At 42.7% G+C, this 26,979-nt stretch overlaps 1 protein-coding gene across 2 annotated transcripts in view; it reads right to left on the bottom strand.

The window, feature by feature from the left end:
- Nucleotides 1-26,979, bottom strand: part of PTPN11 (protein tyrosine phosphatase non-receptor type 11) — a 94,392-nt gene that overhangs the window by 55,143 nt on the left and 12,270 nt on the right. For both annotated transcript variants that reach the window (XM_030821438.1, XM_030821439.1), the window contains exons 2-6: nt 13,295-13,417; nt 9,115-9,309; nt 6,246-6,438; nt 4,928-5,044; nt 3,525-3,638 (exon numbers count right to left, since the gene is read on the bottom strand). In XM_030821438.1, coding sequence (XP_030677298.1) covers nt 3,525-3,638; nt 4,928-5,044; nt 6,246-6,438; nt 9,115-9,309; nt 13,295-13,417 — 742 coding nt within the window. The remainder of the gene's footprint in view (nt 1-3,524; nt 3,639-4,927; nt 5,045-6,245; nt 6,439-9,114; nt 9,310-13,294; nt 13,418-26,979) is intronic.

Genomic DNA, 26,979 nt, shown 5'->3' with positions numbered 1-26,979 from the left:
GGCTGAGGCACAAGAATCACTTGAACCCGGGAGGCGGAGGTTGTAGTGAGCCAAGATCAAGCCACAGCACTCCAGCTTGGGGAACAGAGTGAGACTCTATCTCAAAAACAAAAAACAAAACAACAAAAAAAAACTCCATCTCAAAAAAAAAAAGTATTTGCTTCGAGACAAGCCAGGGCTGGGGGAGTGAGTGGGGCAGAGTCGAAAAAGATTGGCCATATTATCAACAGTTGTTAATGCTGGGTGTCAGATATACTGCTATAACTATCCCATTCTCTCTACTTTTGCATATAATAGAAATTTTCCACACTAAAAAGTTTTGGAACAATCGGTTTTCCATTCAATTTTGATGAGCGGTTTCTAAAACTTCTGTATCTCCCCATCTTACCTCATGAGGCTTTATGAAGGTGAAATGAAGTGAACGTAATGAACGAAATGAAGTGAACATAATGAAGTGAACGTAATGAAATGAAGTGAATGTAATGGTAGCGGACAAGGAAGGCAACAGTGAGGCTGAGATTTCAAAATTCTGACTCATTATGTTTATCATCATTTTTTTTTTTTCTTTTGAGACAGGTTCTGGCTCTGTTGCTCAGGCTGGAGAGCAGTGGCGTGATCTCAGCTCACTGCAGCCTCAACCTCCCAGGCTCAAGCAATCCTCCCACCTCAACCCCCAGAGTAGCTGGGACTGCGGGTGTGCACCACCACACCCAGCTACTTTTTCTATTTTTTGTAAAGACAGGGCTTTACCATGTTGCCCAGCCTGGCCTCAAACTCCTGGAATCAAGTGATCTGCCTGCCTCACCCTCTAAAAGTGCTGAGATTACAGGAGTAGCCACTACGCCCAGCCTATCATCACTTTTTCACTGATGCTTTTCATCACTGTTTTCCTTCTCTCAACTAGAAGCTCCCTTTAAAGGCAGTAACCCTGTCTGTCTTGTTCACTAGTGTCTTCAGAGCCTAACCTGAAGCCTGGGATGAGAGAATAAACTCAAATTCAAGTCTCTGTTCAGCAATGTTGAGCAAGGACTGAGAATGTTCTATTCTACACTCCTCCCCAGTGCTGGAATTCAATCAATATCTGTGGTATGGACTGGGCACAGTGGCTCACACCTGTAATCCCAACACTTTGAGAGGCCAAGAGAGGAGAATTGTTTGAGCTCAGAAGTTCAAGACCAACCTGGGTAACATAGTGAGACCCCATATCTACAAAAAATGAAAAATTAGCCGGCTATGGTGGTACACATCTGTAGTCCCAGCTACTCAGGAGGCTGAGGTGGGAGAATGGCGTGAGCCCAGAAGTTGGATGCTGCAGTGAGCTATGATTGCACCACTGTACTCCAGTCTGGGCAGCAAAGTGAGACTCTGTCTCAGGAGGAAAAAAACAAAACAAAACAAAACAAAAACTGTGGTATGAAGGTTAAATAATTTACTTAACCTCCCTTAGGCCCCTCAGCTGGAAAACGGGAAATCATGTCTATCTCAGCAAGTTGTTCAGACATACTCTGGCTAAAAGGACTTTATTTGCCCAGTCATTCACTTATTCATTCATTCCACAAATATTTATAAACTGTAGTCCTCAAAAAGCATAGAATAATCATTCCCATAAAACAGAACAGGAAAATAAAATGATGTAAACATGAGTTAAATGTAAATGTTCATTCAACAAACATTTATGGAGTTTCTTCTGTGTACTAGGCACTGTGCTACATGCTGGGGACAACTGCAAAGGTAAATATGCCAGAATCCTTGTTTTTGAAGTTTTCTGTCAAATGGATGAGGAGAAAACGAAAGAGATCACATTGTCAATGGTCAAGTGATATAGAAGAGTGCAATGGGAACACGGCACATTCCCATCAGGGACATTCTCCAACCCAAGTTAGTTTCAGGAAAGAGATCATTTCACTTAAAGTCAGGAAACAACAGATGCTGGAGAGGATGTGGAGAAATAGGAACGCTTTTACACTGTTGGAGTGTAAATTAGTTGAACCATTGTGGAAGACAGTGTGGTGGCTCCTCAAGGATCTAGAACCAGAAATACCATTTGACCCAGCAATCCCATTACTGGGTATATACCCAAAGGATTATAAATCATTCTACTATAAAGACATATGCACACGTATGTTTATTGCAGCACTATTTACAACAGCAAAGACTTGGAACCAACCCAAATGCCCATCAATGATAGACCGGATAAAGAAAATGTGGCCCATATACACCATGGAATACTATGCAGCCATAAAAAAAGAATGAGTTCATGTCCTTTGCAGGGTCATGGATGAAGCTGGAAACCATCACTCTCAGCAAACTAACACAGGAACAGAAAACCAAACAATGAGAACACATGGACACAGGGAGGGGAACATCACACACACTGTCTGGGGATGGGGGCAAACTCCTGGATTCAAGTGGTCCGCCTGCCTCACCCTCTCAAACTGCCGAGATTATAGGAGTGAGCCACCACGCCCAGCCTATCATCACTTTTTCACTGATGCATTAAAGGGGAGGGAGAGCATTAGGACAAATATCTAATGCATGCAGGGCTTAAAACCTAGATGATGGGTTGATGTGTGCAGCAAACCACGATGGCACATGTATACCAATGTAACAAACCTGCACGTTCTGCACATATATCCCAGAACTTAAAGTATAATCAACAAAAATAATTAAAAAAAAAAAAAGAAATCAGTTCACTTAACTTACCAGAGTTATCAATTTGAACTCTGAAATTAAAGCCACCACATTTGGCACGTCAAGGCTGGAGGATCACTTGAGCCCAAGAGTTCAAGACCAGCCTGGGCAACACTGCAAAACCCCATCTCTACAAAAAAATACAAAAATTAGATGGGCATGGTATCGTGTGCCTGTAGTCCCAGCCACTCAGGAAGCTTAAGTAGGAGGATCAATTGAGCCCAAGAGTTCAAGACCAGCCTGGGCGACACTGCAAAACCTCATTTCTACCAAAAATACAAAAATTAGCCGGGCATGGTGGCATGTGCCTGTAGTCCCAGCTACTCAGGAGGCTGAGATGGGAGGATCACTCGAGCCCAGGGAGGTCGGGGCTGCAGTGAACCGAGATCGCGCCAGTACACTCCAGCTTCGGCGACAGAGCGAGACCCTGTCTCAAAAAAAAAAAAAAAGCCACCACAAGGTGTTTCTCTTCTACTCATACTCATTTGCTGCACTAAGGCTACAGACCCCAGTGTGTGTTGGAAATCTTTCAAAGAAATTAGATCCTTTTGTTTCTCTGAGATTTTGCCACCAATCCAAACCAAAAGAGCCAAATGGAGAGCGGCTGGCACATTCATTGACTACTCACTGCCAACTCCCTTCCCTCAGAACACAATGCTCTTCTATTTCGAAGAAGCCCTCTCAGCAACTTGTTCCATGTCAATCAATGGCCGAATTAAAAAAGGACGTCAGTTTCAAGTCTCTCAGGTCCAATTCCAAACACAAGACCAACTTCTCCTCCACTAAAAATAGGATATAACAACTCACATAAAAACAGTTTTTTAATAACTTACCTCAAATTCTTCCCAAAAGCCTTGTTTGACTTTATCTGTGGTCTCAGCTAATTTGCTCAGTTCTCGAACTCTGCTTTCTATTTCAGCAGCATTTATACGAGTCGTGTTAAGGGGCTGATCAAGTACAGCAGTTGATGTAAAATAAAGAAAATATTACAGAAAAGGGTGTTAATGCAAAAAAAAAAACACATCTATGTTGATATTCATAAAGGCACGGACAAAGGGTTCATAGGACCCCGTAATTCACAATAAAAGTTTTCAAATAGTTTCACTGTCTTTTCTGTTCAGCCAAACAATGTATCTTTCTTCAGTCTCCACATACACTTTACTCTGCTGATATAAATTCAAGCCTATTTTTCTTTATAAATAGACCACATTATTTAGAGAGATTATATCATTTTCCACTATCATAAAGGTGAAATTTGAAATAGCAACAATGCCGAAGTGAATAAGTGAGTTTACCTAAAGGTAACCAGAAGTGGATCTATAATGAAAACTTGCTTTAAAACTCTGTACGGCCTTAGGCCAGACGCAGTGGCTCACGCCTATAATCCCAGCACTTTGGGAGGCTGAGGCAGGCAGATCACTGGAGGTCAGGAGTTCAAGAACAGCCTGGCTAACATGGTGGAACCCTATCTCTACTAAAAATACAAAAATTAGCTGGGTGTAGTGGCACCGCTTATAATCCCAGCTACTCAGGAGGCTGAGGCAGGAGAAGCTCTTGAACCCGGGACGCAGAGGTTGCAGTGAGCCAAGAACACGCCACTGCACTCCAGCCTGGGCGACAGAGCAAAACTCCATCTCAAAAAAAAATAAATAAATAAATAAATAAATAAAAAATAAAAAATAAAAAAAACCTCTGTAAGGCCTTTTACAGATAAATATGGGAATAATATACATCTGGAATATGTTTCCAAGTACTATAGCAGGCAGTCAGTGAGTGGAGTCATAATAAGAAAAGATTTAGGGCCAGGCGTGGTAGCTCACGCCTGTAATCCCAAAACTTTGGGAGGCCAAGGCGGGCAGATCACTTGAGGTCAGAAATTCAAGACCAGCCTGGCCAACATGGTGAAACCCCGTCTCTATTAAAAATACAAAAATTAGCCGGGCATGGTGGCGGGCACCTGTAGTCCCAGCTACTCGGGAGGCTGAGGCAGGAGAATCGCTTGAACCCAGGAAGCAGAGGTTGTAGTGAGCCAAGATTGTAACACTGCACTCCAGACTGGGTGACAGAGTAAGACTGTCTCAAAAAAAAAAACAAAAAAAGATTTGATAGTTGAAGCTGCAATGGGTACATGGAGGCTGATGATACTATTCTGTCTACCTCTGTATGTTTGCAAAATTCTCTATTAGGATTTTTTTAAGTTTTTAAGGAGAAAGCTTGAGCTTTCCAATCCGCTCACCTGCTTGAGTTGTAGTACTGTACCCAATGTTTCCACCATAGGATTCTTCTTATAATGTTCCACAAGATCTGTCAAAGAATCAAACCGTTCTCCTCCACCAACATCGTATTTCAGTTCCTTTCAAGATAAACAGATGACATTTATTATTTGTTACCTTTATGTTACATTAGTGTTTTCAAGCACTCTCATGTTCACTGCAGCATTATTCACAATAGCTAGTATATGGAGACAACTTAAATGTCCATCAAAAGATAGATAATAGGCTGGGTGCAGTGGCTCACGCCTATAATTCCAGCACTTTGGGAGGCCAAGGCGGGCAGATCATTTGAGGTCAGGAGTTCGAGACCAGCCTGGCCAACATGGTAAAACCCCATATCCACTAAAAATACAAAAATTAGCCAGGCTCGGTGGTGGACGCCTGTAATCCCTGCTACTCAGGAGGGTAAGGGGTGAGAATCACTTGAGCCCAAGAGGCAGAGGTTGCAGTGAGCCAACTGCACTTCAGCCTGGGCAACAGAGGGAGACTCTGTCTCAAAAAAAAGATAAATAATAAAAATGTAGTGTGTGTATACAAATATATTAAAAGTGTAAATATACTCAATATACTCAAGTATGATAAGTATAATAATATATTAAATATGCTAATATACTAATACAGTAACTATACTAATAAGTATAATGAAAGCATAGACGAACTTGACTAAGTGAGCAAAGAAAATCTGACTTTGGATCAGGCACAGTAGTTCACATCTGTAATCCTAACACTTTGGGAGGTTGAAGGAGGCAGGCCTCTTGAGCCCTAGTTCAAGACCACACTGGGCAATGCAGCGAAACACCATCTCTACAAAAAATACAAACACTAGCTGGGCATGTTGGCACACACCTGTAGTCCCAGCTACTCAAGAGGCTGAGGGAAGATCAACTGAGCCCAGGGAGGTTGAGGCTGCAGTGAGCCATTACCACATCACTGCACTCCAGCCTGGGTGACAGGGCAAGACCTAGTCTTAAATGAATAAATAAATGAATATTTAAAAAAAAAAAAAAATGGAAAGAAAATCTGACTTTGAATGTAATGGTGTTTGTCCTCTTCCAGCAGAAAAATCACCCAAAGATTTGGGTCACCAGACCCAACGTGGTGAAACCCCATCTTTAGGTGATAGAGCAAGACCCTGTCTCAAAAAAAATAAATAAAAAAATAAAATAAATAAATAAATAAAAGACAATCTGACTTTGAATGTAATGGTGTCTGTCTTCTTCCAGCAGAAAAATCACCCAAAGACAACATCTTGCCAGACCCATAGTTCAACTGGAGATTTACCTGACAGCGAATCATAACATGGGTCACTTTAGACTTGCCGTCATTGCTCTCCCCTTTGTCATCACCAGTGCGCACAGAAAGAACAAAATCTCCAGGGTGGCTCTGGCTCTCTCGTACAAGAAAACTACCATGTTTTCCTTTTTCAGTTAATAATTTCTCTGCTTCTTTCCCAGAGAGGTGTCCATGAAACCACCTAAAGTTTTTAAAAAATAAAAAAGAATTTAGCTCTACTATGGGTTCATGTTGTTCTTTCACAAAACTACTGTATACAGTCAGCTCTCCTAAACACAATTAAAAAGTAGACACATTCCTCCAAGGGATTGATCAATCCCATCTGAGACAGAAAATTTGCATCCCATGCAGGCAGGAAAAACCACAAAGATGGTTAAGAATGACCACTAAACTTCTTAAATGAGCCCACAGTCCTTTAGAGACAAATGCCCCAATCTTTCCTGTTTTTTTTTTTAAATCCCTCCTGTTTTAAAAATGCAATTTGCCATTCGTCCATTGCCCAGTCTTAAAAGGACCAACTGTTTAATTATAGCCATTTAAAGAAGTTACAGGCCATGCATAGTGGCTTATGCCTGTAATCCCAACACTTTGGAAGGCCAAGGCAGGAAGATCGCTTGAGGCCAGGAGTTCAAGACCAGTCTGGGCAACACAGTGAAATCTCCATCTTTACAAAACAATTAAAAATTAGCCTGGCATGGTGGCAACTGCCTGTAATCCCAGCTATACACGAGGCTGAGGCAGGAGGATCACTTGAGTCCAGGAGGTCGAGGCTGCAATGTGCTATGATCATGCCACCGCACTCCAGCTTGGGTGATAGAGCAAGACCCTGTCTCAAAAAAAAAAATAAAGTCGGCCAGACGTGGTGGCTCATGCCTGTAATCCCAACACTTTGGGAGGCCGAGGCAGGTGGATCACCTGAAGTCAAGAGTTCGAGACCAGCCTGACCAACATGGTGAAACCCTGTCTCTGCTAAAAATACAAAATTGGCCAGGTGTGGTGGCAAGTGCCTGTAATCCCAGCTACTCAGGAGACTGAGGCAGGAGAATCACTTGAACCTGGGAGGCGGAGGTTGCAGTGAGCTGAGATCGCACCATTGCACTCCAGCCTGGGTGACAAGAGCGAAACTCCATCTCGAAAAAATAAATAAATAATTTTAAAAAATAAAGTCAAAATAAAGAAGTTGTAATAAAAAGTTGTAATAGAGACGGGCACAGTGGCTCACGCCTATAATCCCAGCACTTTGAGAGGCCAAGGTGGGCGGATCACCTGAGGTCAGGAGTTTGAGATCAGCATGGCAAACATGACAAAACCCTGTCTCTACTAAAAATACAAAAATTAACTGGGCATGGTGGCACACGCCTGTAGTCCCAGCTACTCCGGAGGCTGAAGCAAGAGAATTACTTGAATCTGGGAGGCGGAGGTTATAGTGAGCCGAGATCACGCCACTTGACTCCATCCTGGGCGACAGAGTGAGACTCCATCTCAAATAAATAAATTTAAAAAAAAGAAAAAGTTGTAACAGAGACAGAAAATCATTTTGAATGTTTGTCCTTGCTTTGGCATGTGAACACTCAATTAAAAAGGATCTTCATTATAAATTAATTCAAACATTCCAACCTTTTCCATATAGACAACCTATACTTCAACAGCCTCCAGTGTCTTTGGACTATATCCTGGGTGATCATCTCAAACTGTATAATGCACATAAGACTTGGAGTAAAAATGAGGGATTTTGCTAAAAATGTGAATTCTCAGGCTCCACAACCAGCAATATCAATACACGTAAGTCTGAATGAGGCCCAGGAATCTGCATTTTAACCAGCACATCAGACAGTCCTGATGTAGGCATCCAAGACCATCCAAGGACAGACTTTGAGACAATACTGCTCCATGTTTTTTGGGAAGCATCTTAACATAGTTCTAATAATAAAGTGGCTTTTTCCCTCAGGATCTCGGTCAGAAAGCAAGCACTATCATGGCAGGTGGTGTTAAGGGCTCATCATCAAAAGAATAAACTTTGAGTTATTCTTCATCCATACTCAACTGAAAACAGTAAAATTTAGAAATAAACTGCACAGAGTTGGCTGACAGCCTTTTGCCTGAAGCTACGGTGGTAGCTAGAGAAACAAATTATCAGCACATAATAGCACTGACATAAGGTATAAGCTGAAAAAATCATACCTGAAGACACAAAATATACAAACTAAGAGATCCTGAATTTGCACCAAGTCAGAAAGGAGATTGGGAATGTACAAAACGAATACAATCAATAAGTAAGTCAAGCCCATGCTTTCATCAGCCTAGTTCCAACACAGGGGGAAAGATCTCGAAAATAACACAATTTTCTCTAAGCAAGGTCATTCTCACATAATTGTGGAGATAACATTAAAAGAACTGATGAAAAAGCTGACCCTCTGAGCGCTCTGCTTTTCCACTTCTGAGCTTAAACTGACATCTGTTGGTGGCATTGCTGAATAACTGGTCGAGAGCCACCATAGAAAACTGCTGCTATTTTGGTGTCTCCATTATCATTTGTTTTCCTCTAATAACTCTCAAAGATTATCTGCTGAAGTTCAGTAAGTCTTAAAACTAATACATGTACCAAGTATATGCAGGAATGGTATGCAACCCCTATAGGATGAGTGTAAGTAACACTGATTAAAACTTTTGCAAGAAAAAGGTACTCTGAAAATAATTTGATGCTATTAGTCTCACTTTAGTAATTCTTTAAAGATTACAGCTCAAAAAACAGTCACAAGCCTTTGGAGTCAGAGAGTCATACACAGACCGTCATGCATTTCTGACACACAGGACATAAGGGAGCAGCAGATTTTGTGGTCACTAAAATGTTACTGACCTTTCAGAGGTAGGATCTGCACAGTTCAGAGGATATTTAAGCTCAATGACATCTCCATTCTTCTCTTTTAATTGCCCGTGATGTTCCATGTAATACTGGACCAACTCAGCCAAAGTGGCAAATTTCTCCCCTCCATACAGGTCATAGTAATCACCAGTGTTCTGAATCTTGATGTGGGTGACAGCTCCATTTCTTCTAAAATAGTCCATTGGAAAGGGAGGCAAGGGGACAAATAAAGAGTTACACCAGTAAAATCAGATCTCATCTTCCATGTCGGATTTCACCTAGGTGTTGAAAGAAACCTAAGGAACGAATTTACCCATTCCCTATAAGAAATACAATGGGTGAAATAACCACATGTCAACCAACTCAACACAAAGGTCTTTATTACTCTCTTTATCTTGTATATCTTTCTTTTTTTTTTTTTTTGAGATGGAATTTCACTCTTATTGCCCAGGCTGGAGTGCAATGATGTGATCTTGGCTCACCGCAACCTTTGCCTCCCAGGTTCAAGCGATTCTCCTACCTCAGCCTCCCAAGAAGCTGGGATTACAGGAATGCACCACCACACTCAGCTACTTTTGTATTTTTAGTAAAGATGGGGTTTCTCCATGTTGGTCAGGCTGGTCTCAAACTCCTACCCACAGGTGATCCGCCCACCTCGGCCTCCCAAAGTGCTGGGATTACAGGCCTGAGCCACCACGCCCGGCCTATGTTGTATGTCTTCTATTTTGAATGACTGGCCTATCAAATTGCATATATTAAGTGACAATAACTGTATAGTTACCAAAAACACTTGTACAAAAATATTCATTGCCACTTTATTCATAATAGAAAAACATTTTGTTTTTTAATCATAAAAATGTATAAACAAATAGTGCTACATTACTATTCATACAATGGAATACTATGCATTGCAAAAATTGTTGTTACTACTCATGCAATGGAATACTATGCAGCAATTTTTTTGTTTGTTTGTTTTTGAGACAGAGTCTCGCTCCATCACCCAGGCTGGAGTGCAGTGGTGCAATCTTGGCTCACTGCAAGCTCCACGTCCCGGGTTCACGCCATTCTCCTGCCTCAACCTCCCAAGTAGCTGGGACTACAGGCGCCCACCACCATGCCCAGCTACATTTTTTTGTATTTTTAGTAGAGACGGGGTTTCACCATGTTAGCCAGGATAGTATTGGTCTCCTGACCTCATGATCTGCCCGCCTTGGCCTCCCAAAGTGCTGGGATTACAGGCGTAAGCCACCGTGCCCGGCCACTATGCAGCAATTAAAAAAAAAAAAAATGATGGCCGGGCACGGTGGCTCACGTCTGTAATCCCAGCACTTTGGGAGGCTGAGGTGGGAGGATCACCTGAGGTCAGGAGACTGACATCAGCCTGGCCAACATGGTGAAACCCCGTCCCTACTAAAAATACAAAAATTAGCTGGGCGTGGTGGCAGGCACCTGTAATCTCACCTACTGGGGAGGCTGAGGCAGGAGAATCGCTTGAACCCGGGAGGCGGAGGTTGCAGTCGGCTGAGATCACGCCACTGCACTCCAGCCCGGGCATCAAGAGTGAAACTGACTCAAAAAAAAATAAAAATAAAAAGACACATGTAATGACACAGTTTCCAATACAAGGTAGTGTTATTCCAAAGCACAAAACAATATATGCAAAAGGTTACTATATTCATTGAGGCATTATATATCATTTTAAAATACTAGACACAACTAAATTGCTACCTGCTGGTGACAGTATATAGAAGTTATAAAATATTCACATGATAGAATGCCATCCAGCTGATTAAAAAGATTAGAGAGATCACTAAAAGATTTAGGTAAGTGAAAAAAATTACAAAGAAATATATTTAACGTTCTACTTGATGCGTAAAAATAAAAGGAAAATAGTAATAAAAATATAAATTTGCTTATTTTTATAAAAAGAAACATAGGGCCAGGCATGGTGGCTCATGCCTATAATCCCAGCACTTTGGGAGGCCAAGACAGGCAGATCCCTTGAGGCCAAGAGTTTGCGATTAGCCTGGACAACATGGTGAAACCCCATCTCTATTGAAAATACAAAAATTAGCTGGGCGTGGTAGTGTACACCAGGGTGGTAAAAAAAAAAAAAAAAAAAAAAAATAGGGGGGGGGGGGGGGGGGGGGGGGGGGGGGGGGGGGGGGGTACACCAGGTGTAAAAAAAAAAAAAAAAAAAAAAAAAAAAAAAAAAAAAAAAAAATAATCCCAACTACTTAGGTGGCTGAGTCATGAAAATCACTTGAACCCAGGAGGTGGAGGTTGCAGTGAGCCAAGATTACACCACTGCACTCCAGTCTGAGCAACAGAGTAAGATTGTCTCAAAAAAAAAAAAAAAAAAAGAAAGAAAAAGAATGAAAGAAACACAGAAGGATAAACAAGAAATTAATAGAAATGGCTACCTACGGAATGGAGATAGTGTGCAAGCGAGTAGGAGTAAGAATGAGATTTCTCAGGCCAGACGCAATAGCTCACGCCTGTAACCCCAGCACTTTGGGAGACCAAGGCAGGTGGATCACTTTAAGTCAGGAGTTCAGGACCAGCCTGGCCAACATGGTAAAACCTAGTCTCTACAAAAAACACAAAAATTAACTGGGCATGGTGGTACATGCCTGTAATCCCAGGTACTCGGGAGGCTGAGGCAGGAGAACTGCTTGAACCCAGGAGGCAGAGGTTGCAGTGAGCCAAGATTGTGGCCACTGCACTCCAGCCTGGGAAAAAGAGTGAGACTTTGTCTCAAAAAAAAAGGCCAGGCATGGTAGCTCATGCCTGTAATTCCAGCATTTTGGGAGGCCAAGGCAGGCAGATCACCTGAGGTCAGGAGTTTGAGACCAGCCTGGTCAACATGGTGAAACCCGATCTTTACTAAAAATACAAAAATTGCTGGGCATGGTGGCGTGCACCTGTAATCCCAGCCACTCTGGAGGCTGAGACAGGAGAATAGCTTGACCCAGGAGGCAGAGGTTGCAGTGAGCCGAGATCACGCCATTGCACTTCAGCCTGGGCAATAAGACTGAAACTCCGTCTCAAAAAAAAAAAAAAAAAAAAAAAAGATCTTTATCAATCAGCATGGAGCTCAAAAAAAATTTTTTTAAGTTGCAAAATGATACATACATTATAAATCCATGTATGTGAATTTTTAAAACACACGAACCAACTTTATATTGTTTATACACAGTACAAATGCAGTACAACTATAAAAACACATTCAGGAAGAATATATGCCAACCTCTTGGTGGTTTCCTCTGAGGAAAGACAGAGGGAAACGGGCCTGGGCAGGGGAACAAAGGGGACCACAACTTCCGCAGTCATGTTTTACTTGTTGATAAAGGAAAGCGATCTGAAGAAACTCTTAACAAGTATTTTTCTTATTAAGAAATCAACAGAGTCTGAGTGTGGTGGCTCATGCCTGTAATCCCAATACTTTGGGAGGCTGAGGCAGGAGGATCACTTGAGTCTAAGAGTTAAAGATCAGCCTTGGTAATACAGTGAGACCTCATCCCTACAAAAAATATTTTTTAAAAATGCTGAGCATGGTGGCACAAGCCTGGAGTCCCAGCTACCCAGGAGGCTGAGGCGGGAGGATCACTTAAGCACAGGAGTTCAAGGCTGCTGTAAGCTGTGATCGCACCACTGCACTCCAGCCTGGGCAACAGAGCAAGAGCTTGTCTCAAAAAAAGAAGGCCAGGCATGGTGGCTCATGCCTGTAATCCTAACACTTTGGGAGGCCAAGGCAGGATTGCTTGAGGCCAGGAGTTCAAGGTCAACCTGGCCAACATTGGAAGATCCCACCTCTATAAAAAAAAAAAAGATTGAAAAGAAATAAAATTTTTAAATAAATCAACAGGAAGGAAAAGAAAAATCCAGAAACCAGGTTCAAGATGTGTGGAACAAGCCTCAAGCACTGGAGGGCTTAAGAACTTCTGTGACCTGCTCCAACTCACCTTCCATGAGGTCTCAGGGGGAGAAAAGGGCCCTCCTTATTCCCCTTCTGCTAAATGTCCAGGAGGCCACTCCCCAAACCCTGAAGGCAGCCCAGGGCTCAGACAAGGCCTTCAAACTCGAAATGCAGGCAGCAAGCTATCCAAGCATGGTTTCATCACTTCCTACCTGGAAAACACTCTCAGGATTCTCTCTTTTCATTCCAACTTACCTAACAGAAAGTGTGAAGTCTCCAGGGTTACTTTTACTAGGCCTTGCCAAAAAACTGCCATCAACTCCTCTTGTCAACAGTAGGTTTTCTGCCTCCACACCAGTGATATTTGGGTGAAACCATCTTAAAAAGAAAGAGTAAGTAATAAAAAAACAAGACACTCTGTCAGCACTACTTTCCACAACAACACAGCTAAGACGCATTATGAGCAGAGTAGTTTTAGAAAATACAAATCAAGACCTTCCCTGTCCCTTCCCCCTCTTCTCCTTGATCAATGCCTCCTCCCTGCTTTTCCCTTGGTAGAGACCTGGGATTCAGTAGGTGGGGCTGGGGATATGATCAGAGGGACTGGGGCTAGGGTATAAAGACTGTGCACTGAGGGGGCCAGGCCCAAGAAAACAGACCACGTGGTCCCAAGACTGAGCGCATGGAATAAAAATAAATAAACTAGAGGCAGGGCACGGTGGCTCACACCTATAATCCTAGCACTTTGGGAGGCCGAGGCAGGCAACTTTATATTGTTCATACACAGTACAAATGCAGTACAACTATAAAAACACGTTCAGGAAGAATATATGCCAACCTCTTGGTGGTTTCCTCTGAGGAAAGACGGAGGGAAATGGGCCTGGGGTCGGGAGTTCGAGAGCAGCCTGACCAACATGGAGAAATCTGTCTCTACAAAAAATACAAAATTAGCTGGGCATGGTGGCACATGCCTGTAATCCCAGCTATTTGAGAGGCTGAGGCAGGAGAATCGCTTGAACCCGGGAGGCAGAGGTTGCAGTGAGCCAAGATCACACCACTGCACTCCAGCCTGGGCAACAAGAGCGAAACTCCATCTCAAAAAAAAAAAAAAATGAATAAATAAACTTCTTAATAAATAAGTTACCATGTTGAGGATAGCCAGCCAGGTTTCTCATTGTTGGGGAGACACAAATATGAGAAGGGAGAAAGCCAGAATAAATCCCATGATGTTAGATTGTAATTGGAGGTATTAGTGCAAACTCTAATTTTTAATATATACATGTAAAGACAGATATGTAGATATAGAAATAGATATGTATGTTCTGGATGGGAGCAGTGGCTCGCGCCTATAATCCCAGCACTTTGGGAGGCCGAGGCGGGCAGATCACTTGAAGTCAGGAGTTCAAGACCATCCTGGCCAACGTGGTGAAACCCCATCTCTACTAAAAATACAAAAATTAGGTGGGCGTGGTGGTGGGCACCCGTAATCCAAGCTACTCGGGAGGCTGAAACAGGAGAATTGCTTGAACCCAGGAGGCAGAGGTTGCAGTGAGCCATGATCGTGCCACTGCACTCCAGTCTGGGCGACAGAGGAAGACTCCATCTCAAAAAAATAACAATAAAGAAATAAATGCTTCAGTGTATGTGTGTGTGCTTTTATGAATACACACTCACACACACACACACACAAATTTCCTAGGTCTCTTTTGAAAGGGTTTGGAAGCAATGACACTCCAGTAGCAATCGCACCTAACACCTATATCTTGGTTTCTACATATTGGGTTTTCCATTCTCCAGTGAAAGGAACTGGCCTCCTTGAAGAAATGGCTGATCCCAGGGCTGGGGCAGTAAAAGTAAGAAGATGAACTTGGAACATCCTATTGTGGGCCAGTAAGAGTTCCAATGAGGGGCTATGAAAAGGACACAGGAGACAATCTGTAGGATCCTCTGCTGGCCAAAGTAGGGACAATTTGTACCTCAAAATAAACAATGATAGTAACAGATTATAACCCACTGAATAAAACAGGAAATAGTTCATTCTCTCAGTTTCCTATTTTTTTAACTAATTGTTTGCTTAAAAATTGAAACATGGAGGCCAGGTGCGGTGGCTCACACCTGTAATCCCAGAATTTTGGGAGGCCGAGGCAGGCAGATCACTTGAGGTCAGGAGTTCAAGACCAGCCTGGCCAACATGGTGAAACCCCTTCTCTACTAAAAATACAAAAATTAGCTGGGCATGGTGGCACGCATCTGTAATCCCACCTACTCGGGAAGCTGAGGCAGGAGAATCACTTGAACCCAGGGGGCGGAAGTTGCAGTGAGCTGAGATCGTGCCACTACACTCCAGCCTAGGTGACAGAGTGAGACCTTGTCTCAAAAAAGAATAAAAAAAAAACATGGAAGTACCATATGATCCAGAAATTCCACTTCCAGGTATATACTCAAAGTAATTGAAAACAGGGATTCAAATTGGTATTTTTCTATAACTCATATTCATAGCAGCATTATTTTCAAAAGCCAAAAGGTGAAAGGAAACAGTGTCTATAGATGGATGAGTAGATAAACATTCTAAGTGAACTAAGCCAGTCACTAAAGGACAATGCTATAGTTTGAATGCCTCTCCCCTCAGGTTGAAACTTAATCCTCAGCCAGGCACAGCAGTTCACACCTATAATCCCAGCACTTTAGGGGGCTGAGATGGGAAGATCGCTTGAGCCCAGGAGTTCAAGACCAGCCTGGGCAACACAGTGAAACCCCATCTCTACAAAAAATGCAAAAATTAGGGCCAGGCGCAGTGGCTTACACCTGTAATCCCAGCATTTTGGGAGGCCAAGGCAGGTGGATCACTTGAGCCCAGGAGTTCAAGACCAGCTTGGGCAACATGGCGAAACCCAGTCTCTATAAAAAATATAAAAATTAGCCATGCATGGTGGTGTGTGCCTATAGTCCCAGCTACTAAGGAGGCTGAGGTGGGAGAATCGCCTGAGCCCAGGAGGTCAAGGATGCAGTGAGCCAAGATCATACCACTGCACTCCAGGCTAGGCAACAGAATAAGACCCTGTCTCAAAAAAAAAAAAAAGATCAGGCACAGTGGCTCACACCTGTAATACCAACAGTTTGGGAGGCCGAGGCGGGCGGATCATGAGGTCAGGAGTTCAAGATTAGTCTGACCAACATGGCGAAACCCCGTCTCTACTAAAAATACAAAATTAGCCGGGCAAGGTGGCGCAGGCCTCTAATCCCAGTTGCTCGGGAGGCTGAGGCAGGAGAATCGCTTGAACCCGGGAGACGGAGGTTGCAGTGAGCCGAGATTGTGCCATTGCACTCCAGCCTGGGCAACAAAAGCAAAATTCCGTCTCCAAAAAAAAAAAAAAAAAAGATATAACCATGAAGAGGAGTTTGGTGGGATGCAAAGAAATATCCAAATTAAAGGCCAGTAACAAGACTTAGCAAGCAACAATGCATTAATGCATAATCTGGACATATAATGGACCAAAACAAACAAAATAAAAGGGAAGAAGAGTTTTTGTTGTTGTTTTGTCTTTTGCTATAAGGATATTACTGAAACAATTTGAAAGAGGTATAAGGATTTGATGGTAGTCTTGTTATAATACACATTTTGGTGATATAACTGTGGTTATGTAACCAAGTGTCCTTGCTTTTTAAGAAATATACACTGAAGTATTTTGGAGCAATGAGAAGCCATGTCTGCAACTTACCCTCAAGTGGTTCCAACAAAACTTAAATATAGAGACACATATATGTACGCATGTATATACACATGTGTATTTTACATGTAGATATGTATTTTATATATAAAATACATACATATACATATAATACATACATATATGTGTAGTGTATATATAATTTATTCATATATATATATATAAAACACAGAAAGAGAGAGAGCAAACATGGTACAGGTTGAGTATCCCAAATCTAAAATGCTCCAAAATCCATGGCCAGGCGCGGTGGTTGACTCCTGTAATCCCAGCACTTTGGGAGGCCAAGGCAGGTGGACCACCTGAAGTCAGGAGTTTGAGACCAGCCTGGCCAACATGGTGAAACCCTGTCTCTACTAAAAATACAAAAATTAACTGGGCATGGTGTCACACGCCTGTAATCCCAGCTACTCGGAAGGCTGAGGCAGGGAGAATTGCTTGAACCTGGGAGGCAGAGGTTGCAGTGAGCCGAGATTGCACCATTGCACTCTAGCCTGGGCAACAGAGCGAGACTCCGTCTCAAAAAAAATGAGCCGGGCTTGGTGGCTCAGCCTGTAACCCCAGCACTTTGGGAGGCCAAGGCAGGTGGATCACTTGAGGTCAGGAGTTTGAGATCAGGCTGGCCAACATGGTGAAATCCTGTCTCTACTAAAAGACTAAAATTAAAAGTCTTACTAAAGTACTAAGTTTTGTACTAAAAATACAAAACTTTGGCCGGGACCAGTGGCTCATGCCTGCAATCCCAGCACTTTGGGAGGCTGAGGCAGGCAGATCACCTGAGGTCAGGAGTTCAAGAGCAGCCTGGCCAACATGGTGAAACCCATCTCTACTAAAAATACAAAAATTAGCCGGCCATGGTGGCAAGCGCCTATAGTCCCAACTACTCAGGGGGCTGAGGCAGGAGAATCACTTGAACCCAGAAGGTGAAGTTTGCAATGAGCCAAGATCGCTCACTGCACTCCAGCCTGGGTGATGGAGCAATATTCCATCTCAAGGAATAAATAAATTAAATAAATAAAAAAGTGCCCATATGACATTCAAAGGAAATGCTCATCACAGCATTTCAGATATTTCAGATTTGAGATTTGAGGATTAGAGATGCTTAAGTATATAATGAAAATATTCCAAAATTCGAAAAAATCTGAAATTCAAAACACTTCTGGTCCCAAGCATTTCGGATAAGGGATACTCAACCTGTACAAGGTTGACTTGTAAATCTGGATGAAAAGTAAACATGAATTATTTGTACTATTTTGCAACTCTTATTTAAATTTGAAATTATTTCAAAATAAAATGTTTTTTAAAACCCACGAATGATGAAATCCATCATGAATGGCATCTGCTTCAGAGGAGTCCTCTCTAGTTTCCAGCAAAAAGATACTCTTGGCTGGGCGCGGTGGCTCATGCCTGTAATCCCAGCACTTTGGGAGGCCGAGGCGGGCGGATCACAAGGTCAGGAGATTGAGACCATCCTGGCAAACACGGTGAAACCCCGTCTCTACTAAAAATACAAAAAAATTAGCCAGGCGTGGTGGCACGCGCCTGTAATCCCAGCTACTCAGGAGGCTGAGGCAGGAGAATGGCGTGAACCTGGGAGGTGGAGCTTGCAGTGAGCCAAGATCACGCCACTGCACTCCAGCCTGGGCGACAGAGCGAGACTCCATCTCAAAAAAAAAAAAAAAAAAAAAAAAAAGATATTCTTCATGGATTCCAAAAGTCATTGAGATTCATGGTAACAGTAACTTCTAAAGTCAAATCCTGGACCTTTCTAAGCTAATAGAATGCTCTGAAATGCTCCCAGGAATATAAGTCAATATTAAATGTAGAGTTCTGGTACTGACAATCAAGTGAACTTTTAAGAGACTTCTTCACAAATATTGACCCAATTCAAGTATCTTACAACAGTGAAGGAGACCAGGCACAGTGGCTCACACCTGTAATCCCAGCACTTTGGGAGGCCAAGGTGGGAGGATCACCTGAGGTCAGGAGTTCAAGACCAGCCTGGGCAAAATGGCAAAACCCTGTCTCTACAAAAAATACGAACATTAGCCAGGTGTGGTGGCATATGCCTGTAGTCCCAGCTACTCAGGAGGCTAAGGTGGGAGGATTGCTTGAGTCTGGGAGGCAGAGAATGCAGTGAGCAGAGCTCGCACCACTGCACTCCAGCCTGGGCAACCAAGCAAGACTTTTTCTCAGATTAAAAAAAAAAGGCTGGGCAAGGTGGCTCATGCCTGTAATCCCAGCACTTTGGGAGGCCGAGGCAGGTGGATCACCTGAGGTCGGGAGCTTGAGACAAGCCTGACCAACATGGAGAAACCCTGTCCCTACTAAAAATACAAAATCAGCTGGGCGTAGTGGCGCATGCCCGTAATCCCAGTTACTCAGGAGGCTGAGGCAGAAGAATCGCTTGAACCCGGGAAGCGGAAGTTGCGGTGAGCCAAGATCGCCACCACTGCACTCTAGCCTGGGCAACAATGCAAAACTCCATCTCAAAAAAAAAAAAAAGAAAGAAAGAAAAATCGTAAAGCTCAGATCAAAATAATTAAATATTCGTTTGCTTTTTACTCTCTCTGACAGCTTGTCAGAAGATTGAGTCTGGGCCCGGTGGCTCATGCTTATAATCCCAGCACTTTGGGAGGCCGAGGCAGGCGGATTACCTGAGGTCAGGAGTTTGAGGCCAGCCTGGGCAACATGGCAAAACCTCATCTGTACTAAAAATACAAAAATTAGCCAGGCATGGTGGCACACACCTGTAATCTCAGATACTCGGGAGGCTGAGGCAGGAGAATCACTTGAACCCGGGAGGCGGAGGTTGCAATGAGCTGAGATCGTGCCACTGCACTCCAGACTAGGCAACAAAGCGAGACGCTGTCTTAAAAAAAAAAAAAAAAAAAAAGGCTGGGCACAGTGGCTCACACCTGTAATCCCAGCACTTTGGGAGGCCGAGGCAGGTGGATCACGAGGTCATGAGATTGAGACCATCCTGGGAAGCCCCATCTCTACTAAAAATACAAAAAAATTAGCCGGGTGTGGTGGCAGGCGCCTGTAGTCCCAGCTACTCGGGAGGCTGAGGCAGGAGAGTCGCATGAACCCAGGAAGTGGGGCTTACAGTGAGCCGAGATCGTGCCACTGCACTCCAGCCTGGGCGACAGAGCAAGACTCCATCTCAAAAAAAAAGGAAGATTGAGACAGAATAGAATTTCACCCAGGAAAACGTCAACCTCAATTTATGTGATACCTGTTATGCTGGCATCCAATACTTTTGCATTCAGAACGGTTAAACTATTCCGTTAAGAAAAAAAAACCCTTGCTTGCAGCTTCTTTCATCTGTGGTTCCAGATGGAAGATGCCCAGAACTCTAAGGAATCAAAAAGTAATGACAACTGGCTTCTAGCTATTTATAATTTTTCAAAAAGGTATAATGAAACTCTTACATTAGGCCTCAATTTGTCTACCTACATAAGCTAATTAAAATGTCAACTCTCTTTTGCTTTTGGCTGCAAAACAATTATGTTAATTGGGTGTGGCAACTGGAAACTGAGTGGCATATGTGCCTTCTACCAAGAGGAAAAAATGGAAAAACTAATTATTATATAATACAGGTGTGGAGACCAAATCTTTCAGAATATTGGGTTTATGGTTTGGGGTTTGTTTTTTGTTTTTTTTTTTAAAAAAAAAAAAAAAAAAGGACAATCCGGCCATGCACAGTGGCTCACACCTGTAATCCTAGCACTTTGGAAGGCCAAGGCAGGTACATCACCTGAGGTCAGGAGTTCGAGACCAGCCTGGCCAACATAGTGAAACCCCATCTCTATTAAAAATACAAAAAATTAGCCAGGTATAGTGGCGCGCGCCTGTAGTCCCAGCTACTCCGGAGGCTGAGGCAGGAGAATCACCTGAACCCAGGAGACGAAGGTTACAGAGAGCCGAGATCACAGCACTGTACTCCAGCCTGAACAAAAGAGCAAGACTCCATCTCAAATAATAATAATAATAATACAAAAATTAGCTGGGCATGGTGGCTGGCACCTGTAATCCCAGCTACTTGGGAGGCTGAGGCATGAGAATCACTTGAACCCCAGAGGTAGAGGTTACAGTGAGCTGAAATCACACCACTCCACTCCAATCTCGGCAACAGAGGGAGACTCTGTATCAAAAATATAATAAAATAAGAATAAATTTTAAAAAAATTTTTTTAAAAAAAGGGCAATCCCCTCCCCAAATGACAGGCTGAGAATCACTAACACATGGTGGCAAAGCCTTAGGGGCAGCCACATAGACTCTGGTGCCAGATTGTCTTGGTCTGAAGCCCAGCTCTCTGTGACCCTGGGCTACATATTTAACCTCTCTGTTAAGTCCTATAAAATGGAAGGTGTAACAGTACCCATGTCATAGTGTTGTTGACAGGATAAAATGAGTTAATATTTATAACGTATCTAGAAGAGTGCCTGGACTTTCAGGTAGCCAAGGACAACAATGATTGCCTAAATCCATCTCTCCCCACACATCCTTCAAAAACAACATAGAATTAAAAACAAAACAAGCCAGGCACAATGGTTCACGCCTGTAAATCCCAGTGTTTTGGCAGGCTGGGGTGGGAGGATTGCTTAAGGCCAGGTGTTCAAGACCAGCCTGGGCAACATAGCAAGATCCCATCTCTACAAAAAAATTAAAAATTAGCCAGGGACCAGGTACAGTGGCTCAAGCCTGTAATCCCAGCACTTTGGGAGGCCAAGGTGGGTGGATCACTTGAGGTCAAGAGTTCGAGACCAGCCTAGCCAACATAGTGAAACCCTGTTTCTACTAAAAAATACAAAAATTAGCCAGGTATGGTGGCATGCACCTGCAGTCTCAGCTACTCGGGAGGCTGAGGTGAGAGACTCGCTTGAACCTGGGAGGCAGAGGTTGCAGTGAGCCGAGATTGCGCCACTACACTTCAATCTGGGGGACAGAGCAATACTTCGTCTCAAAAAAAAAAAAAAAATTTAGGGATGGTGGTAAGCTCCTATAGTCCCAGCTACTCAGGAGGCTGAGATGGGAGGGTCATCTAAGCCCAGCAGCTTGAGGATGCAGTAAGCTATGACCAAGACGCCACTGCACTCCAGCCAGGGCAAGAGTGGGACCCCGTCTCTAAGAAACACACACAAGAAAACAATAAATAAATAAAATGACATGAAAACCACACCCTCAACTTAAAGAGAATGCCCAAACTTCCAGATTACCTGTAAGCAAAAAAAAGAAAATATACCAAACGTCAGTGAGTGACGACTGCTCATCCTCCTACTCCAAGCCTTTGTGCAAAAGAAGAGCATTCTGAGAAAAACAGCATGGTATAGAGAACAGGGGAGCTAGCGGCAGGCCTAAAATTGCTCTAAAACCACCCCCAGAAACAGAAAGTCCATCCGAAGTGTGAAAATACTTCTGGTACATCAGAGTCCTGTTTATGGAAAGGGGCATGATTCCAGGGGGAAAGACTAAAAAGTTGTGGAAATAAGTCAGAAAACCTAGAACAAATGTGTAATTTTTCAGGGAAATGCAGTCTCCGAAAATTAACCCATTAGAGTAAGAAAACTTAGGCAGACCAATTTGTATTAAAAAAAATGGAGCCTCTCTGAACCTATTCTGGTTCACAGGCTACCCGATTAAAAATAAGAAAAAAATAGGGAAAACAATTAAGGAACTACCACACAGAAAATCACCAGGCCCAGATGGATTCCCAATGGAATTCTACCAAACCTTCAAAGACCAAATAGTCCCAATTCTTAAAATCATTCCTGAGTACTAAAAAGAAAGGAAAACTTCCAACTTCCTTTTACAAAGTAAATATAACACTGATACCTATACCAATAAAGATGGCACAAGAAAAACAACAGAGACCAATGGTACTCATGAATATTGATACAGAACTTCTAAACAAAATATAAAAAGAATCCAATACCACATTTAGAAAATAATGCACCATAACCAAGTGGTTAGAACCATATATCATACCACATATCAGAATAAATTTTAGGCCAGGCACGGTGGCTCATGCCTGTAATCCCAGCACTTTGGGAGGCCAAGGCAGGTGGATCACTTAAGGTCAGGAGTTCAAGACCAGCCTGGCCAACACAGCAAAACCCCATCTGTACTAAAAAAAAAAAAAATACAGAAATTAGCCAGGCGTGGTGGCAGGTGCCTGTAATCCTAGCTACTCAGGAGGCCGAGGCAGGGGAATCGCTTGAACCCGGGAGGCGGGAGGCAGAGGCTGCAGTGAGCCGAGATCATTCCACTGCACCCCAGCCTGAGTGACACAGTGAAACCCCGACTCAAAAATACAAAATAAAATAAATAATAAACGTAAAAGATGAAACAATGCAATACTAGAGGAAAACATGGGTGAATTTCTTGTTAACCTTAGAATAAGGAAAGGCTTTCTATGACTCAAAATCCAGGGGCAATAAAAAAAAATTGATAAATCTGGGATAATTTTAACATCACCTTTCATCAACAATTCAATTGCTTTTTACGAAAAATTCATTAAATGGTAAAACCTCAAGGACTGAAGTCAGTTCTAACTTGCAATTTGAGGGTCTTTAAACAAACCATTCTTTGGAAACCAAGAAACTTAAATTCAACTCCATTCAGAGGCGGACAACTTACAACCCACAGTCCCTCCCACTGAGTTCAGTGCTATTCTCAGCCAAAAAAAAATAAAAAAACCTTCATTTCTATTATAAAAGCAATGAAATGCCAAGGCTCAGAAAAACAGACATACTATTAAATCTGGATGCATATTTTGCTCTTCTAGCACTTACTCATGTTTTTCAATCCAAAAGACTACCACCCATGTAAGGGGAGAAGTATCAGGAAAATGCTTCTAAAAAACATATTTTAAAAATCTGATTTGAAGCATCTCTTGGTTATTGAAGCAACCTACAGAGCCAAACCACTGTCTCAAATCCCAGAATGCCACATCTCTTGGGCAAGCTAATTAATCTCTCTGCTTCGGTTTTTACATCTGTAAAATGTGGATAATAATAGTGCTTACCTCATAGGAAATGAGAATTAATGAATTAATGCACATAAAAGAACTATAAAGCATATAAAGCATTTAAAACTATTAAAGTTTGTTTGCTTGTTGTTACCTTAATGAATACATAAAACAATTACTGACTATCTCTACCATAGATTATACATTTCATTAATATGCAATTACTCTAGTATTAAATAACTTATTATTGAATAATCTTTATCTTGAATGCTACTTAGCCCAATATTATTGATACCACCTGAATCTCTTTTGCCCATGTTTGTTTTATTTATTCTTTGACATTCTGTGCCAATTTGTCTTTTTAAAGCAGAACACAACTAAATTTTTCTTTCTTTTTTCAAAATATTTTTATAAAATAGAGATAGGGTCCCACTATGTTGTTCAGGCTGGTCTCGAACTCCTGAGTGCAAGTGATCCTCCCACCTCAGCCTCCCAAAGTGTTGAGATTACAGGTGTGAGTCACCATGCCCAGCCTGGATTTTTTCTTTTAATTCCATCTGGCTCAGCCATTAATTGAAGGACTTAATCCATTATCACTGACAGCTCATGTTTGGCGTTGTATCTGCTGATTGTTTCCTACTTTCAATTTTTTGTTTCCTGTCTTTTGCCACTTAGTGACTTCAGTGACTGTCTACTTCAGGCAGACACCTGTTTCTTAGTCTAATAGAATTCTAATCATTTTTAAATTATACCGGTAGCCATATTGTAGTATTTAAAAAAAAAAAACAAAAAACCTTAATCCTACAGTCCCAGGTTATTGAAGGGAAAATAACTTTTGCCTCTCTTAGATGGAAAGTGAAGAATTTCTGGCTGTTGTTCTACTAGTCTCCATTAAATGAAATACAGCAAGCTCAGCAGTTGCTTCATTTTAAACACTGGTTAGACAGCCTAGGCCCCCACAATCTACCTGCTTATCTGTTCCCTGACTGTCACCACTGTCATCTCTTCTTTTTTAAAAATAGATTCTAAAAGAACTTCTCACATTTGTCCTTGACCTCACCCCTGTGATGGCAGCCTCAAACGTACTATTATTAACTGCTTTTATGAAGATCTTCGTACAGGGCAGGGCAAGGTGGCTCACACCTGTAATCCCGGCACTCTGGGAGGCTGAAGTGGGAGGATTGCTTGAGGCCAGGAGTTCAAGATCAGCCTGAGCAACGTAGGGAAACCCCATCTCTACAAAAAATTAAAAAATTGGTGGGGCATTGATGGCACACACCTGTAGTCCCAGTTACTTGGGAAGCTAAGATGGAAAGATTTGCCTGAGCCTGGGACGTCAGGGTTGCAGTGAGCCGTGATTGTGCCACTGAGCTCCAGCCTGGGCAACAGCACTTTCGGAGGCCAAGGCGGGACAGCACTTGAGGCCAGGAGTGGCGGGACAGCACTTGAGGCCAGGAGTTCCAGACCAGCCTGGGCAACATGATGAAACTCCATCTCTACTAAAAATACAAAAATTAACTGGGCATGATGGTGCGTGCCTGTAGTCTCAGCTACTTGGGAGGCTGAGGCAGGAGAATCGCTTGAACCCAGGAGGTGGAGGTTTCAGTAAGCCCAGATCATGCCACTACACTTCAGCCTGGGTGACACAGCAAGCCTCCATCTCAAAAAAAAAAAAAAAATGTTAAAAATGGTATGTCTATACAGGACAGCTCCATTATAATCTCTTTTTTTTGAGATGGGGTCTTGCTATGTTGTCCCCACTGGTCTCAAACTCCTGAGTTCAAATGATTCTCCTGCCTTGGCCTACCAAAGTACTGGGATTACAGGTGTGAGCCACCTTGGCCAGGCCCATTATAATCATTTTTTTTTTTTTTGAGACAGAGTCTCACCTTGTCATCTAGATTGGAGTGCAGTGGCCCGATCTCACCTCACTGCAACCTCTGCCTCCCGGGTTCAAGCGATTCTCCTGCCTCTGCCTCCTGAGTAGCTGGGATTACAGGCACCCGCCACCATGCCCGGCTAATTTTTTTGTATGTTTTTTAGCAGAGACAGGGTTTCACCATGTTGGCCAGGCTGGTCTCAAACTCCTGACCTCAGGCGATCCACCCACCTCGGCCTCCCAAAGTGCTGGGATTGCAGGCGAGCACCACCGCGCGCAGCCCATTATATTCTTATGGGACCACCATTATGTATGCCATCCATCATCAACTGAACCATCATTATGTGGCAAATGACTGTATATAATTTTTTTATTTTGACAAATATTGTCAAACCACCCTCAAAATAAGGTACTGGTTTGGACGGGCATAGAGTGTGAAATCCCCTGTTTTCCCTCACTTGTGCCAATACTACATATATTACCAAACTCTTTCATCTTTGTCTATCTGATTAATGGAAAATGGTACCATGTTAGTCTGCATTTCTTTGTGAGACTGAGCACTTTTTCATCTTTTCAGATCACTTGTGTTTCCTTTTCTATGAGTTGTCAGTTTGTCATTGCTCATTTCCTATTAGATTTTTTTTCTTATTGATTTGTAGGAGCTCTTGATATAACCAGAAAATTACCCTTTACTGTATGTGTTGCAAATATTTGTCTCCGGTTTTTTTTTCCCCCCTTTTTAGTCTGTGGTATTTTTTTTCCTACAGAGGTTCATGTTGGCATGGTTAAATTTATCAGATTTTTCCATTATGATTTCTGGGTTTCTTGCCATGCTTAGAAACTGTCTTAATTCACAGCAATGTTGTGTGGTGGAAATTAATTAATACATGCAAAATGCTTAGCACAGAACCCGCCCTTGGAGTTTCACCTGTGGAACTAGAAATTTAGATGTTATCCAGAAGAAAACATTTAGAATAAAGTCACAGATATTAACAGGACCCTGCACGGCATGGCCCCTGGTTGACTCTGGTTCTCTGATCACGTCTCCAATTTCCTCCAATTGCTACACGCGGCTTTTACATGTGCTTTTCCCTCTGGTGGTCCCACAGTCAAATCCCCCATCCAACCTTCTCAAAAAAACCCCTGCTTCTCAGGGGTGGCACTCAACAAAGCAATATAGCATCTAATCACACATTTCTACAGTCACCAGGTTGAAGGCTAGACTGGCAGTTCCATGAGGGCGAAGGACATGTCTATTTCTTTTATTGTTTTTTAGAGATAGGGTCTCGCTCTGTCCCCCAGGCTGGAGTGCAGTGGCATGATCACGGCACACTGCAGCTCCAACTCCTGGGCTCAAGCGATC

This window comes from Nomascus leucogenys, chromosome 10, assembly GCF_006542625.1.
Source record: "Nomascus leucogenys isolate Asia chromosome 10, Asia_NLE_v1, whole genome shotgun sequence".
NCBI classification, from domain to species: Eukaryota; Metazoa; Chordata; class Mammalia; order Primates; family Hylobatidae; genus Nomascus; species Nomascus leucogenys.
The sequence above is the reverse complement of the archived record's forward strand: the minus strand, read 5'-3'. Positions and strand labels throughout refer to the sequence as shown.